The 17968-nt window shown below is 39.2% G+C and overlaps 1 protein-coding gene across 1 annotated transcript in view; it reads left to right on the top strand.

Moving 5' to 3' along the window:
* Positions 1–263: 263 nt before the first annotated feature.
* Positions 264–17968, top strand: part of ryr2b (ryanodine receptor 2b (cardiac)) — an 85152-nt gene continuing 67447 nt past the window's right edge. Inside the window, exons 1-18 of the mRNA XM_037782524.1 lie at positions 264–523; positions 3591–3710; positions 4174–4278; positions 5856–5930; positions 6059–6137; positions 6287–6399; positions 6768–6891; positions 7825–7921; positions 8011–8085; positions 8522–8678; positions 8860–9024; positions 9459–9580; positions 11156–11339; positions 11427–11562; positions 12521–12616; positions 12826–12944; positions 13676–13809; positions 16710–16951. Coding sequence (XP_037638452.1) covers positions 341–523; positions 3591–3710; positions 4174–4278; positions 5856–5930; positions 6059–6137; positions 6287–6399; positions 6768–6891; positions 7825–7921; positions 8011–8085; positions 8522–8678; positions 8860–9024; positions 9459–9580; positions 11156–11339; positions 11427–11562; positions 12521–12616; positions 12826–12944; positions 13676–13809; positions 16710–16951 — 2326 coding nt within the window. The 5' untranslated portion in view covers positions 264–340. The remainder of the gene's footprint in view (positions 524–3590; positions 3711–4173; positions 4279–5855; positions 5931–6058; positions 6138–6286; positions 6400–6767; positions 6892–7824; positions 7922–8010; positions 8086–8521; positions 8679–8859; positions 9025–9458; positions 9581–11155; positions 11340–11426; positions 11563–12520; positions 12617–12825; positions 12945–13675; positions 13810–16709; positions 16952–17968) is intronic.

Genomic DNA, 17968 nt, shown 5'->3' with positions numbered 1-17968 from the left:
TAACACATAAAATTACTACTTTATAATATTACGACTTTATTCTCGAAATATTCAGATTACATTTGTTTTCCTCAATGTGGCCCTAATACTCCGTCGTACCATAGACCTACAAAAATTATAAATAAAAATGAAAATGTAAACAAAAAACAGTTATTCAGCCACTGGAGAGGGGCTAAAGAGCCGCGGGTTGCTGACCCCTGCCCCTTCCAGACTATAAGGAGAGAATATTTATCAGGTAGAAATGTAGATACTGCAGCTCACAGACTGGATGCAGGCCTTAGATACTGCAGGTCATAGATTGTATGCAGGCCTGGACCTTTAACCTTTCTTCACAAAAAAGATGGCGTCAGGACCGCCCATTCAACCAGTCTCCTCCCCTCACATCCACGGCTGTACACACCTTCTCACTCCCGCTCCTCCAGTCCTCCTCTTTCTCCTTCTGTGCCACCAATGTTGCTCAAGTGTGCTTCAAAGAATGACTGACACTGGAGAGGCCGACGACGAATTCCAGTTTCTACGAACGGTGAGTCAGCAATCTTTCAACCTCGTTTACATGTAATGTTACCTGGCTGATATTTGGTCCAGAACAGAGAGGATCATGGGAGAGGATGTGTTAGCCAGCTAAACTCCATAGGTGTCAACTAATTAGCTAGTTAGCTAATTAGGTAGTAAGCTAACTTAGCTCTTTGGAAGGGAGTATATATTGATATTTAAAAAGAACATGCATTAATGTAAATGGAAGAAAACAAGAAGTAATTCATGTTTGTTGTGTCAATAAAACAAACAAACAAATAAAAAACAATTAATAACAATATATTGCAATATCAAAGGATTAATGTAAAAAAACCCACAACAACAACCATGAAGTAGAGGAGTAAATAAAAGGCAGAGTGTGAGTTACATCTATCATGTGTTGTTGTGGTTGTCTCTTAGGCTGTGACATGCACTGACACTAACTTTAGGCTAACGTTACATCTTTACACACTGAAGTTTAACTCTTTAACTCTTTTTATTAAAGATTACCTGCAACCTGAGTAACTGCAAAATAGTTTCTTTCATTATCGTATCACCTCTGTTTTAATAATGTCTACTTTTCAGTGACTTATTGTAGTAACAGATGAGCTAACATTAGTTTAATATAAAAAATGTGACCTTATGATGCAAATAAAAGTTCTTAATTTCATGTTCTTCTTTTTTATTGAAATTATGTTTTATTTATAAGTATAAGTAACATAAAAAGTATAAATGAATAACAATAACATTTCATTCATGAGTGTGCTTTACTGTTAGTGCACAGCTCCCCCAGCTGCATTTTTGCTATCTTCATCAGGTTGTTTGGTTTTGTCACTGACAGTAAAGGAACACCACAAATGGCTTGTTTCACCCTCACTGCAAGATGCTATCATAGCTCCCTCGTTGCAAGTTGTCCTCTCACAGCTTGTTATCTTTACCCTCTGATAAGGGCATGTCACAGGCAGAGTGTCTGCTGTGGATATGAGACAAACACATACTTGCAGTGATGAGACGGTGATATAGATGGTTACTGAACCAAGCACACAGATCAATTCCGCAATATGAAATTGCACTGTAGATATCTGTGTCATACATTATTTCATTAAATGCAGGGTTCCCCCCAGGACATTTACCAACCGAGGCTGGAAGCCACCCCGATCTGACGGATCTTGCCCCATGATCAATTTAGTTGGTAGATGACAGCAGAAACATACCGGTTAAATATATGCCGTTTGTGAAATAGCACCTCTGCTATTTGTCCCTGAAGGTCAATATTTTATGTCATAAAAGTGTATTCATATTTTTTGTGATGCTAGTAGAGGTGGTCTTTGTTTGATGCAAGGTGGTCCGCCTCCTCTTCAAATGTACAGATTGGATTACATAGACCAGCTTCGGTTTCAAATCCAAAACGAGACTTTTTAAAGTCTGTTGCAGCCGAATAAACATTTTCCAATTGCCAGGGCTTTTGACATTTGGATTAAATCCTGTTGCTTAGTGAATTTCCACTTGCCAAATGTACCTCGAAGAAGAGCCGAGTCCTTTAGCCATCTGAATGCCCCACAGTGCCTCAGCGGTGGGCAGTGTGTTTGACTGAATGCAGAGTACTGCTGATATGAAGAGTGGAAAGTGAAGGGTGAATCAGAGGTCAGACAGTGCAGTATCTTCCCAATATGGAGGTATGGAGAGGTGTTTGTAGTCCCGGCTGAAATTTGGAGACCAGTTGTCTGATGTCCCTCTCTATAGTTCCTTAAATAGATGTGAAACGCCTAATTCGTTTCACGTGGTTCGTTTGGCATTTAACTGAAGATAAGATAAATTATAGGTGATATACTGTACATGCATTTACAGCAGGGCTTGACCATGTTTCGCTGATATATAAGCAAGGCTCTATGCTTACATTTATTTTTAGGGGGCACTTATAAAACCTTCAGTAACAGCTCATCTTTTAATATATATACTGTATATTTTCATGTAATCTGTTCAGGGGTTTTGTCCATACTCGGCAACCTCGGGACATCAAAAATAGGGAGCATTTCAAAAAACAAAGCGAGGGGTGATTCAGAGACTTTGTTTCCTGCTTTCTGGTGACATTTAAAGAATGAAATTTACAAAATAATAAGAACACTGCAACAGCATTTTTTGTTAAATAGGCCAACTTTTAATTTTACTTTTAATTCTCAGGAAAGAAAACTGAACAATTCACCCCTGTGGCGTGAAATTGGGTGAATCTCTGGTATAAACTAGGCTAATTCTAATTCATCAGTTTACTATCATTCATTCACTTGTTGCCCCTGCTTGAGTATTTCTTTCTCTTAGTACTCTCCATTTCTCTCTCTCCTCCTCTCACTCACTGAAGGCCCTTTCAGACAAAATGCGACAACGGCACCACTGTGCTCTGAAACCTGTTATTTCACACACACGCACAGCTCAAACCGTGCCGCGGTGTCACGAGCAGCTCTCCTCCACCGGGAAAAGACAATTGGTGTAGCTCTATTGCCGTCCGGCTGTAAACAGTAGGGCTTATGACTTATACACACTGTATAGTGCCAGAAACAGGTTGAGATAACGAAAAGGAAAAAGAAAAGGTGTGAGAAATTGCCATAAATCGGGAGAAATGTGGGAGAAGTGTGAAACCGGGAGAGGGCAATGAAAAACGTGAGTTTCCCTGGAAAATCGGGAAGGTTGGGAAGTATGGCGTCATTTATTTCTTAGATATTTGTGGGTTGGTTCACAGGATTCCTAAAGGTCAAATGTTAGCACTGAATGGGTATGTTGGGTCACCATACCTGAAGACGCTGTTAACTCCCCTAAAATAATTCTATTAGCCTAATATGAAATTCAGTAGTGATTTGTAGTGTTCCTGCTTCAGAGCCTGTGCTTGAATTTCTTTTGCCATGATGGTCTATAATTGATCTGTATCAGCTTTGACCTTCACAAACAAATCAGTTGAATCTTCATTTTTTTTTTCATTTTATGAATGTGCTTTTTTTTTTTTTTTTTTAATATGTAGGAATCTGCAACTCTTATGCAAATGAATTTGTGCTCATGGCTGCCATCTGTGTGTGTGTTTTCCTCAGGGAGATGAAGTGGTTTTGCAGAGTACCTTCACCTCCCATGAGGAACATGTGAAGCTCTGTCTGGCAGCAGAGGGATTTGGCAGCAGACTTTGCAGACTTGAGCCCACCTCTAACTGCAAGGTAATATAAAGAGCTCTACCTCCATTGTCTTTCCTCATTGCCAGAGCAGTCTTATTTGTCAATTATTGTCACACTTTATCTCTCTTTAAATTTGGAATAATAAAAGAGAGATGTGTAAAATGATGCAAATAATTCACAAAAACGTTTAGGAATGTTTGACTTTTACAGAGTTTCCTACTACATATTCACCTCTAAATTAGTAACTCATCATATTTAATATTTCACAATGTTAAATTCAAGTTTAATGTTTCTTACTCATTTATTTTTTATCTTTTTATAATGTATGTATGTCTTGTCTTTGGCTGCCAGATTTGCTTCTTTTATTCACAGTTCGGACTGCCCAATTCCCAATTCGCTGTGGTCCTTGTCACTGCTAATTGCACTATTGGCCCGTGGATGGAGTCGACAGATAATGAAGCTGCCTCAATGACACACGCTCTACTGTCTTTTTTATTTCTACCAGAATGTTCCTCCAGACTTGTCTGTATGTGGCTTTGTCGTGGCCCAGTGTCTGTCTGTTCGAGCCCTGCAAGAGATGCTGGCCCACAGTGAGCACCTGGCTACAGAGGTGAGAGTCTTCTCTTCTCCCAATGCATCTCAACCCTCCTGAAACTTATGTTATTTGCAATGTATATATCAATGTCACTGTGACATCCATACTATAATTTATGGAATTGGATTTAAGTACCATAATTGGAATTTCAAGATACTACAGAACAGTGCAGGAATTTCACCGGCAGCTAGTTGCCGTCATGACCCCTCTGTCTGGCCTTGATGCCCTTCTGAAAATGACCATATCTTTCCTGTCAATACGGCTTTGAGACATCAATGTCTTTTGTTGAGATTCTGAATTCTTATTGGACAAAATCAAATGAAACGCTGTGCACATAACCAGAGGTGGGTTTGATTTCCAGCCTGGTATGAGCTGCTGAAAACCGGGCTATTTATGACAATACTTTGATACTGGGCGCAGCTGCGCTGCATTCGTTGGAGCTGATCCACTGTAGACAATCAGACGCAGTGCGTTTCAGAAGCGTCCCAGAAGTGGCTCTCCATTCTGCTCCGCTAAAAATACACGCTTAGTATATTTTTGACAGAGCTGCAAGTGTCTCCATCGCTGGCTGAGGGGATGCACCCAAAACTGGCTCCTTCTCCTTCTACCCCCTTTTTCCTTTTTGTAGCCTTTCAAGTAGGAGAAGAAATGCGAGCGTTCTCCTCCTGCTAACAGGCACTGTATGTGAATATAGACACAAACTAATGAGAAGAATGACTGTATTTTTAACAACTAAAACACAGCCACAAATCTTTGATCCATGTTGTTCATAACTGGAATTTAAATTTAATTTATACATTTAATTTTATAACTTTGTCTGTAGACTAACAAAGTAGGAAATAACAACTTAAAAATATTGGTACATTTTAAATACCAATAAATTATTTTGTGATAGAAACAAACAGCTTTATTTATTTATTTGTTTCTCTGGTAGTAATACTATGTATTAAAAATAAAATCATCCTTAACCATTAAGTTAAACTCATTATTTCCATCGACTTAAAGTCATTGTTTTATTTGATGGCCTTGCTGCCCTGGCATTTGAACTTTGTGCCCTCAAAAAACTGACACCAAACACCAAAGGCCAAGTGGCCTTGACCCTAAAATGATGAAAATCCATGCCTACAACAGACTGTCAAAATACTGTCAAGATACTACCGCCACAACAAGTTGCCAGGTTAAACTGACCTCATATCAGCCTTACTTGCAGTTGAAAGTAAAATACATGTTATTGTACTGACCTCTACTATTTTGTAAACTGTTGACCACAATATAGACCATTATTTTAGGGATTTGGACTGTTCAATCATCTGGAGGAACAAGGTTAACACAATCTTATAGCACTGACAAATAAAGCCATTGTATAGCTGGAACAGCTTTAAGTGTTTACTTAAAGTAACAAGCGAACAAAATAATCACATTTTATGATGATTGTGTCTTTTATTTGCTCTATTCTGCTTAATTATTTGCTATTATTGAAACTGATCATTTTTTCATTTAGTCTTCGTTTCTATTTCTTTTTTAGTTTATTCACTTTTCACTCTACTTTGGTGTTTACTCATACTCTGAGTTAATGTGAATGTGATTCACAGGTGGGAGCTGGAGGAAGCCATCGCACCCTTCTGTATGGCCAGGCAGTGTTGTTCCTACACTCATACAGTGGCATGGTGAGTCATCTTGATATAATGGGGTCCAGTCTTACATTGCCAACAGTTTTATTAGTTTTTTTTTCATTTTTTTGTTCATATTTTCACTGAAATATACAGCATATCTATTGTTTATTTCACTCACACAGTATCTCAGCTGCTTGTCTTCATCTCACGCTTCAACGGACAAGCTGGCTTTTGATGTTGGTCTGCAGGAGGATAAAGCAGGTATTTGGTGTTGGGCCTTTTTAAACCGATGAAATTTGTAAATGTTTTTCTTTCAAATTCTTTGTTGAAATACTTTTTACCAGACTGCATATATCATGTGGAAGAGCAAAAACTCTTCTTGGTATATATTCTCTGTGTGTGTGGCTCAGGTGAGGCATGTTGGTGGACCGTCCACCCAGCATCCAGACAGAGGTCAGAGGGTGAGAAAGTGCGTGTTGGAGATGACCTCATACTGGTCAATGTTTCCTCAGAGAGATATCTGGTGAGTCAGTGTAGAAGTAAAGATGTTTATGCTTAAATGACAAAGAATCTGCTTTAATTATTTCAGACTATATCCAATGTCAAACACCCTCTAACCTATTTAAATAAATCACAAACTACTAATTAAACATTTGAAGCTGTGTGTTCTTTCCCACTGCATTTCTTCTCCATCTTTCTCCGGAGCAGAATCAGAAACTGCTATATATATCATTAGTTTAATTTCCTTTGACTTAATTCGGTAGTTGGCAGTCTGCATTCTCTCCGCCTCTGATGAGTTGATTAGCATAATTGTTTATGATAACAGCTATTATTGTAGAAAAATCAGAAGTTGTATTCATTGTTGATGAGCCCATTTTTGTTTCTTCCCAGCACCTGTCCTTTGGCACTGTATTTGACAACAAAAGCTTAAGTGACAGCCTGATTGTCAATGCAGCCTTCCAGCAGACTCTCTGGAGTGTCGCTCCCATTTGCTCTGGAGGTGGAGTCGCTCAAGGTAAGTTTTGTTTTCTTTTTGCTATCTAAGCATATTGGAAAAAACAAACTCTCAATCTCTAAAATTATATAACCCAAATGATTGTTGTGTCTAAGAAACGTGATCAACGAGGTATTCCAGCCACATGTGATGTCCTCTGATGTTGGCGATGAGTCACAATCAGGTTGCAAATGTTCAAGTGCAGACTTTTAATGATGTTAGTTAGCACTCTGTATACGCTATACGTGTTCAGACCAATAGCGAAACAAATCTTCACCTCGCTTTACTTGCGCGAGTTGGACCACCGGTATCATTTGTCTTCATTCGCGCTAGACGAGCCGGAGAGGAGAAGGAGCTTGTCTTAATAGATACCAGCAACTTTTCTTTCTGCCATTTCCGCCATCAACCATGGAAGAAATAACCACTGTTGCTGCTTTGTACATGATTGTGGAAGTCCCAGATGTCAGAAAACCAAACGCCGTCGTGTCTGGGTTCATAACATCACCTGGCGGCGAGCTGTATTCAAAAACAGTGCCATTGCACTGACTGTATCTAGCCAGCCACACATCGCTACTGTGGTATGAACCCAACATAAACAGATTTTGCTGTGATTTAATTACAATAAACAGATCAAAAGGATGCCGAAATAACTACATAATAATGCTGATTAACATCGTAGCTGCTCCATCAAATTTCTCGCTTGAGTTGAAATATTTCAACTCCCGCAAATGATGCAAATTTTGCGTATTTGCATCTATTTACCTCTTTGCAATGACTTTGTTTGTAATAATTTCGCTCTTGGTGTGAACACACCATAAGAGCTGTGCCTACAGTTACTATGAAGCATACTCGCTTGGAGTAGTAACCCTTGTTTAACAGTTACAGCCTGCTTCAAGATGCAGTAAAATGCCTCTTTCAGTATATTATGTCTGGTGTCTGTTGTGCTAATTCTAGGATACCTGAAGGGGGACGACACATTGCGGCTACTCCACAGCCATAGTGACGCCTGTCTGACTATTCCGTCCACAGAGCAGGGAGAGGAACTGCAAAGGTCAGTTGAAGGGAGCAAGACAACCTGTCGTGTCAGCTAGACAAATCGTTCTTTAATTCTGTTGTCATGTCTTTTTTTTCTTAATTTAGGATAATGCATTATGAGATTGGATCAGTCTCCAGCCATGCCCGCTCTCTCTGGAGGCTGGAGATTCTGCGTGTTGTGTAAGTAGACATGGGATGTGATGATCCGCTCACTTTCAGTTTCAAGTAATATTTAGCCTCATATAAAAGAATGGTATTTTAAGCTCGACAGTTATAAACTTATTTTTGGAAAATTATCAAATTTTGAAAATATTTTTATAGTCTCATTTGCACACATACGCACAGCAGTTGATTATTGTTAGTATTATATTGCACAAACTGCTGCTAGTCACTGCCAGAGCAGGGCCCAGAATTTCTGTTTCTGCTGTTATTGCCCTCAGAGGCTGGAACCATATCTAATATCACTTGCCCAGAATGGAATTAGGGTTTTGTATCCCCTGCTTGCTCCCCCGCCATTTCAACAATAACGAGGGAAAACTAAATGTTGTAGACTGTTCAGTGTCCTTCGAGGGAAAACAAAACCAACTAAAAACATATTTCTCTTGATATTCCTTAGTTGGAGTGGTAGGCACACATGCTGGGGGCAGCCTTTCCGGCTCCGCCATGTGACCACTGGGAGGTACCTGGGTCTTACAGATGAGAAAGGCCTACATCTGGTCGATCGAGACAAGGCCGACATCAACACAACCTCCTTCTGCTTTCGATCATCGAAGGTCAGGAGTCACATGAGAAATACACTGAACTTTTTTAAGACTGCTACAGTATGATCAATTCATAATCCAAAAGATTCCGTAGAAGACTCGAAGGTCATTAGTCATTAGTGTAGCAGATCAGTTTATTATTTGAGAAACACATCAGTTTGTGATACGTTCAACAATAGATTTTCTCTTACAGGAGAAGCTTGACGCTGGCACAAAGACAAACGTCGATGGCATGGGGATCCCAGAGATCAAGTATGGAGACTCCATTTGTTATGTTCAGCATGTAGACTCCGGGCTCTGGCTCACCTACCAAGCTATTGATGCCCAATCTACACGCATGGGAGGGGCGCAGCGAAAGGTAAACCTTTTTAGATAAAATTATATTATGATAAGAGAACCATTATTGATTAATCAAAAGGGTAAGGCTCATTTTATATAGAGTGGTGCAGGGATGACGTATGATTGTAGGCCAACCCGGAAATTAGGAATCGCACGGTTTCCCTCGACTAAAACGAGGTATTGTATTTTATATCGTATAACAAAATGTTAAAATCTCTTAGGCTGTTGTTAACCAAAGACCTTATTTCAGGCATCTAATTAAAAACCCATTGACTTCGAAATGAGGGACCTGGAAGTGCTAAAATGCTAACTCATTTCCGTGTATTAGGATTCATTCCTGCACCACTCTATATTGACTATCTTATAAGAATGTTGAATATGAAAACGAACTGAATTGCACTTTAGTATAGTGAAAGAATAGATGGGAAATGATTGCAAATACTGTGTTTCCAGGCCATTTTGCACAGCGAGGGCCATATGGATGATGGGCTGACGCTGTCTCGTTCTCAGAGGGAAGAATCTCACACTGCCCGACTCATCCGGAGTGCTACTCTCCTCTTCACTCGCTTTATCAGGTACTGCATGCCATGTCTAGACCCTCAGTCGGTGTAACAATGTCTCTATCAGTGGTATCCATGAATGACTGAGTGAAGGTTGTTGTTTCCCACTGTCTAGCTGTCCTCGTTAGAGCTAGACGGATATATTGGCCTAGCCGTTATATCGATATTTGCTTATTGCAGATGTATTGGTATCCGTGTATATACTGGCCGATATGTAACAATGTGTCTCCATTACATAGTTTGTTCACCAGAGAGCACTGACATGTTGATTTTTCCTTTCTTTTTTATACCCGTTTTTTTTAATTGACATTCAGCATCAAACACATTTTCAAATATTGTATGCATACATCATCCATTTATGTTTGTCTGAAATGACCCATTTTAAGATTTGTGACAAACACAGAGAAAAGTAACAAACAGTGAAAACTATGTGCATTTGCACATACTACTATGTGCATTAAGGGAGACATGTTGATTTTTCAACTGTAAAATGCCCCATTCATTTTGTGTCTTGGTCACATTTCTTTAAAGGTGCTAAATTCCAAATTCAGAGCATATCTATTGCCTCCATGCGACTCTACATGGTGATGGCTGAGCTGACGGCTAGCAGCAAACGGTGCTAACAGCAGGAACAGTGCAAACAATGGCAACAGTGCTGACAGCTAACGGAGTTTACCTGAACTCAAATGCACTAACAGGCGCGGCCGGACCGGCTACGTAAACAAAGCACAGAGAAGCTCGGATTACAACACACACAGAGGGAGAGTGACTTCATTCTCTGCTCAGGATGCCAATACTCCACTATATATTGCACCTTTAAAAAAAAATCTAAGTGATGCATGTCAAGATTATTTGTTTTCTTGTGTTTATGGTTTAAAAAAAATCACAATCGGCCGATATACCGTTATTGGATTTTTTAAACTCAAATATTTAGGAGGCTTCAAAGGCCTTAAAAATCCATTATCTGTCATTTGTAAGTCATTGTCGTCTACGAGTGGTACTTCATTTAAGTATCACAAAGCATCCAAACTCTATGACTATGTATGAGATGTACCACACACACACACACATAATACTCAGTTACACCACCACAGACTTTGGCTGTCTTGGAATATCCAAAAAAATATCCTGTGGCATACAGTACCATAGCAATAACTGAAGAAAATTTCAAAATACCATGGGAATACAACCATGCTTTTAAAAAGCTAGAACTGCATAATTAAACACTGAGAGAAAACTCTAGAAGATGGAATAACTTACGTCTCAGATACTCAGACTTTCTGTTTTTCTGTTTTTAAAAAAACAAAAATAACATTAAATTTTCAAGGGCTTTAACATCTGTATATAACACCCTCTATAATTAGACCTTTGATAAGGATAACATATCAGTGTCATAGATACTTCCAAGGGCCAGTCATACTGGTCAACTTCCAACCCGATCTTCTTTTAATGATGGCAGGAAGATTTAGAAGTCTGGTAGTTAGCCAGGAAATAATCACTTCTATGATATATTATTATACTTAACCTGACTTTTCTTTAAGTAACATTTCCCGCTGGGATTATTAAAGTACTCTATCCATCCATCTTTAGGAAACTGGATGGCTTTACTCAACAAGGAAACCTGACATCTGTCAGCCTGCCAATGGAGATAGTGACATGTAGTCTGCAGGATCTGATAAACTATTTCCAGCCTCCACCGGAGGGTCAAGGCCATGAAGCTAAACAGAACAACATGACAGCGCTAAAGAATCGCCAGAACATGTTTCAAGAAGAGGTAAATCTATATGTATGAATTAATAAATCACCCCTTCATATGATATGTTTATCACTGTTCCATAAGTATAACCCCTTTTCTTTGCAGGGCGTGATAGATTTGGTCCTAGATTGTATTGACCGTCTACACCAATATAGTAGTGGCTCTCATTTTGCTGAGGCTGCTCAGAGTGACACAGGAGAAGAGTGGGAGACCATCCTCAACCGTTTCTATGAGCTGCTGGGTGAGAATTAACACACATCTTCTCAGTATAGATGGCTCAATACCACATATTCAGTTTCAATACTGACACCGCGACATCGATTATCTACTGACACAGATACCAAACAGATGCACCTTTTCGTCTTTAATATTTACTGTGCTGTTAATAACCCATTAAATGCATTTTACTTTACTCACTAGACATCTTGAAAATCATCCATCTGTTTTTCCGTGAAATACATTAGTTGTGTGTTATGCCAAGTTCACACTACACGACTTTAGCCCAGGTTTTTCACTCCCTGACAGATTTTGGCGCTCCCCAACAAAAGCCCCAGATCAGAGGTACATTGGCGCTGGAGCATCGTGTGTGAGCTGCTCAAAGACGAGAGCTGAGAGGCTCGCCGATGCCACACACAGACACATTCCAGATATCTAGCATGCTAAATATCTGGGCCTGTTGGGGACTCCGGCCACGAGCTACAGCCAATGAAAGCACAAGACACGGATTGAGGGGGTAACCTGGGGAAGGAGGGGTCGCCTGTAACAATAGCAACTTAGAGCAAAGTTGTTGTTGCACCAAGAGGAATAAATTATAAAAAAACAGTGTGGTAACCAGTGGGGAAAAATGCTATTTTGTAAACGCGTGCCAACAACAGCATCAGCATTGTATTTTGAATATGGTATCACGTCATTTACCATGTATTTCTCACAGGTATTATTGTGACAAAACATGGTTTTGGAGACCTCATCAGGGATTCCTCCTGGTGAAAGATCTTGTAGTGTGTGACCTCCTGTCAGTCATGTAGTGTGAAAACCACTATGACTTAAAGACTCACGATTATAAGACGGCAAGTTGTGTAGTGTGAACGGTACAGCGATGTGACGACTTTGAAAGTCGTGTAGTGTGAACTCGGCTTAAGTGACTAAGTCTTGTGAATCCTGAATATTCTTCTAATAAAATCCTTCCTTTTCTCCTTCAGCTGCTCTGATCCGGGGAAACCGTGCGAACTGTGCACATTTCTCAGGTTCTCTAGACTGGCTGATTAGCAGGCTAGACCGTCTGGAGGCCTCTTATGGTTGGTTGGATTTGTGGGCATTTCAATAACAATCCTTATGATATTTTTGGTACACCTGTGTTTGAGTTGTTTTACATCAGTTAGATTATGTAGTGAAATATTCTTTCTAACATTAGTTATCATATCTTATCTCAACATCATGGCGAAATTATAGACAGTAAGTGCAGGGTATCTTCCCTACGGTAATGAGCTATTGCTTCCATGTACAGGAGTCTTGGAGGTTCTACACTGCGTCTTAGTGGAAAGCCCTGAAGCACTCAACGTCATCAAGGAAGAACACATTCATTCTATCATCTCTTTTCTAGACAAGCATGGATGCAACTGCAAGGTAATGTTTGCAAGGTTTTCGTGTTTTTTGAAATAAAAATCGTGAGAAGTTATGTGCATGCTTTACCAAAAATGCAAACAAAATTTTAGTTTTTATTTATTCAGTTTATTTCTCAGGAACAGTGCATATTAATAAACATCAAACAACAAAAATATAATCATGATGTAAGGCATATCGATTACAGTAAAAGTAAAACACAGACAGACATAAGCAGAACACAGACAAGGGCCACAGTAAAAGCAGAGTAAATTATGGCTCAACAAAACAAAAAGGAAAAACAGAGAGCGATATGAGCAACAAGACAGCAGTAGCACTAAGGTAAGTCAAGCAACAGTGCAGTTTAGCGGCATACAAGTTGTATATTGACAGACATTTGATAAATGTTAAAAGCATTCAAACCACTGCTGACAGATTTGGTGGTTTATAAGCCATGTTGACCAGTATTGTTCTTGTTGTGATGTTATTTCTGCATTTATTTGCTCAATTCAATTTAGATTTTTAGGGGAAAAGCACACCTGTTATTATCTTTTCTGAGATGACATTTACACTGTTTTGTATGCATATGCAACATGGTTTGGAAATGAAACAAACTCAGTATTTCATCAACAAGAAAAAACACAGAAACAAGTATTGCGGCTGTTAGCAGATTTTGATCTCTTCCCTAAGGTGGGATCTTTTCCATGTGTTTATCGAGCTATTGCCGGATGAAGTGCTGACAGGTTGTGTTGCAGGTGCTGGAGGTGCTGTGCTCTCTGTGTGTGTGTCACGGTGTAGCTGTGCGGTCCAATCAGAACCTCATCTGTGACAACCTGCTGCCAGACAGAGATTTGCTGCTTCAAACACGACTGGCTAATCAGGTCACCAGGTACAATTTTAGAATGTTTTAAAATCTCTAAATATGACTTTGTTTTTGTCTCTGAATCTTCTTCTGCATTTAAATCTGTCTCTAATGATGTCTGCTTGTCAATTACTATACACAAAAACAGACATACAAAAAATATCAAAATCAGAATATTTGTTATATCTGTGATATAAAAGAGCTAGGGCTGGACGATATGACCAAAAATGTTATCGCATATTTTTTTTTATATTGATCGATGTTGATAATTATCACGATATATATTTAGTAATAATAATAATAAAAATGCTCAATTTACAGTTATTCTCCTTAGGACGAAACCCTAAAGAAATCAATCGATCAATCAATCAATGACTTAATTTGTCCCCAGTGGGGCATTGTTTATGAAGCAGCTGGATGAATACATTTAGCAGACATAAAACACAGAGAACATAAATACAACACTAAAAAAAGACAATAAAACATACAATAAATACACAGTAAAAATACAGAGTCAATTAAAAAAAAATTAAAAATAAGTCAAACCATTATGCAAATAACTACCTTTATCTCCTGAGTTTAGGAGGGAGATAATAATAATAATAATAATAATAATACATTTTATTTATATAGCACTTTTCTAAAAACTCAAAGACACAGATGGCAGAGAAGGTTAATTATGATTTATAATATACAATTATTTAATTTCAGAACGGGTCAGGTCGTGCTGGGTTGATTACATATGTGCAGTATATATACGACACTTGTTGGCCATCTCACTGCTGCACGCTACTTTTGCAGAATATTTGCAGCGTCTTGCCTGCAGAATCCAAAGAAGACTTGAATGAGGATAAAATAATTGAATCGTGCCGCTCGTCTAGACTTTTCAAATGTTATTGGATTGAATTGATCAAATGCAGATAGTGAAACGAATCATTTCATGGGAGTTGTGACGCTCAAATGAATTTATCCACAATTTATTCATAACTGTAGCGACGGAATAACGTTAGGCTTTGGCGGAGCCTACAAAGATGAGAACCCAAAATAACTTCATAATAACTTTATCAAAAATGTATCTCTAAATGTATCATAATCATGGAAGATTTCAGAGTGAAAATGTTTGACATTGTTTTATCGCCCAGCCCAAAAAAGAGCACATTTAAAAATCACGTGTGTAGCATGGAGTGCATGTTCCCATATTCTATCTTTGCTTTTATTTAGCCTTGGAGAATCAATGAATGAGGGCTTTTGTTTCTCTAGCTCTTTTCATCCTTGGGTCGTGCATTTGTTTGGCTGAGTGCTGTTTGTCAATTGTAGAGAGCTCACTGCTGCGGGTCTTGGTCTATCTGTAATTATGTCCACATCCTTGATGCAGGAAATACTTCAGATTTCTCCCCAGTACAGCACTCATCTTTTCTCTAACAGACTTGAGTTAATTGAAGAATTATTTGTCTCCTTCAGTGTCGTCTCTTCATTTGTTGCACCAATTGCTTTTTTTTTCCGAATGATGTCTGAGCACAGATGTTCCTCGTCTCAGCCTCTTCCAATGAGATTTTGGAAAAGTTGCTTGCTGCCTGAGGTGGTATGGCTCAAAGACTTAATCTTTGGACATTTTTATCCAGTTTCATCATATTTCATCTCTGAATATTTTGGCCCGGCTGTGCCAGTCTGATCTTATAGGCAGTTTCCATTTCCCTTTTCCTTTGAGCTTGTTTTTTTTTTCACTCCATCTGCCCTTTCTTCCGTAGCAGCTGCCTTCTTTTATCACACTTTTCTCTATCAGCAGCCGATTTCGTTCCTCAGGCCTTATAGCTTATTTTGTTTCAAATTTTTTTTCGCACCTGCTCAGTCCATTCCCAGCTCTCTCCTCCTCTTCAAGCCATTTCTCATCCTTATCACTTCTACTGCTTGTTCAACTAAATGCCTCGTTAGTGCACTTCTTTTATCTCATCAATTTCTTTTCTCTTTTCCATCTTCTCCTTGCCCACCACATTTTGTCAATGCTTCCAGATGCCCTTTTTTTCTATTCTTTTTTCTTTATCCATTATCCATACTTCTGATCCATTTTTATCTAATCTCTTTTAGCATCTTAACCAGGTCACACATTTCTCTCCGTCTTTTTCCCATTCTCTCAATTCCCTCTGTCTTCACTGTCAAGGGCAAGGTTAGTGTCACTATATGAACCGGCCTTTATTCTCAAGACACTGTGTTGGCCAGACTTATTTCCAGCAACATATTGGTGATTTTCTTGTCCACATACCTCCATCATATTATCATACTCTGCTTCTAAATGATCTGTGGTAATTCAGTTTCAGTATTGATATTGGGGATGGCAAAAGGAGGACCTCTACAAGAGCCTGGTTCAGTATGTGTTCATTCATTTATATATTCATAACAATGCAATGTGCTGTACCCTTGAGAGTTGAGTTATGCTCTGTGGGAACTGGAGAGATTACCGAAGGCCATGTGAGGTTGATGAACCCTTACAAACAGGATGAAAGCCAGTGGGATTGAGGTGTAAAGCGGGATGGAGAAATGAACAACAACTGTCAAGCAGGGATTTTTTCCATAGATGTGATTATTACAAGTGATCACACATTGTTACAAAAAGTTCCACAACTCTCAGCAATGTGTAGCTGGTGTACAACAAAAGCAGCCTCACAGGTGCAGCAGATTCTACCAGCTACCCTCTCTCTCTGACGCACCCCACTGCTCTCCCACCAAATCTAATTCTAAATCTAAAATCAAATTAATTTTCAGGTTCCCAGCTTTCAGATGATGTACACCACTTCTATGTGACCTATACTTTTGACCGGCTATCTCCCCCTAAAGACCCCCCGTCTCCCCTAAAAAAGACAAAACAACGGGTCTATTGTGCGTCTCAGCGGGTTAAGTTGTTTGTGTTGTTTTGTTTGTCTCCACCACAGCATGAGACCAAACATATTTTTGGCTTTGGGGGAAGATTCAGCCCAGCATCGGAGGTGGTATTATGAGCTGGTTGTGGATCATGTCGACTCCTTCCTCACATCTGAGCCCACACACCTGCGTGTTGGCTGGGCTCGCACTGAGGACTACCAGCCCAGGCCCACAGGTGGTGAAGGCTGGGGGGGCAGCGGCGTGGGAGACGACCTCTGCTCGTACGGCTTTGATGGGCTTCACCTCTGGTCAGGTGAGGATGAGAGCAAACAAGAGATAAAAGATTCAGTCATTCACTGAAATATGATTAGGATTATTTCAGTCATGTTTAGTTTAGTTAGGCCTAGGAGGATCTAGGACTGCAAGATATCTATAAAGAGCATAGACCAGCAGAAACTGTCAGAAAAAAACATTGTAAACAGACTGTAAACATACATACACATACAATATACACATGTTGTCTAGAATATAATGTCGGGTGGGATATCACTTCCACAGGAAATATTTAAAATAGGGCTGTCAATCATTTAAAATATTTAATTGCGATTAATCGTCTTGTCCATAGTTAATCGTGATTAATTGTAAATTAATCACACATTTTTTATCTTTTTATTTTTTATGCGTGCTTCATGCAAATGTATATGTATATATTTATTATTGGAAATCAATTATCAACACAAAACAATAACAGATATTGTCCAGAAACCCTCACAGGTACTGCATTTAGCATAAAACAATATGCTCCAATCATAACATGGTAAACTGCAGCCCAACAGGCAACAACAGCTGTCAGTGTGTCAGTGTGCTGACTTGACTATGTCTTGCCCCAAACTACATGTGATTATCATAAAGTGGACATGTCTGTAAAGGGGAGACTCGTGGGTACCCAAAGAACCCATATTCATTCCCATATCTTGAGGTCAGAGGTCAAGGGACCCCTTAGAAAATGGCCATGCCCGTTTTTCCTCGCCAAAACTTTGTGTAAGCTTGGAGCGTTATTTAGCCTCCTTCACGACGAGCTAATATGACACGAAACAACCTCCAAAAGATCGATTGCGTTGAAAGAAATTAGTGGTGTTAAAACGAATTTGCGTCAAATTGAATTTAGTGCCAAAAGGACATATATGGAATATGTATTACTGTGGCTACTTTAAAAGAGCAACAAAGAAATTCAATAAAATAGATGTTTTTTAATTTGCCTGTTTTGGATTCTCAGCAGCTTGTTCCTTTAAGCCTGCATAGAGAGAGATTGGGAGTAATAATAATTAAT

This window comes from Sebastes umbrosus, chromosome 10, assembly GCF_015220745.1.
Source record: "Sebastes umbrosus isolate fSebUmb1 chromosome 10, fSebUmb1.pri, whole genome shotgun sequence".
NCBI lineage: Eukaryota > Metazoa > Chordata > Actinopteri > Perciformes > Sebastidae > Sebastes > Sebastes umbrosus.
The sequence above is the reverse complement of the archived record's forward strand: the minus strand, read 5'-3'. Positions and strand labels throughout refer to the sequence as shown.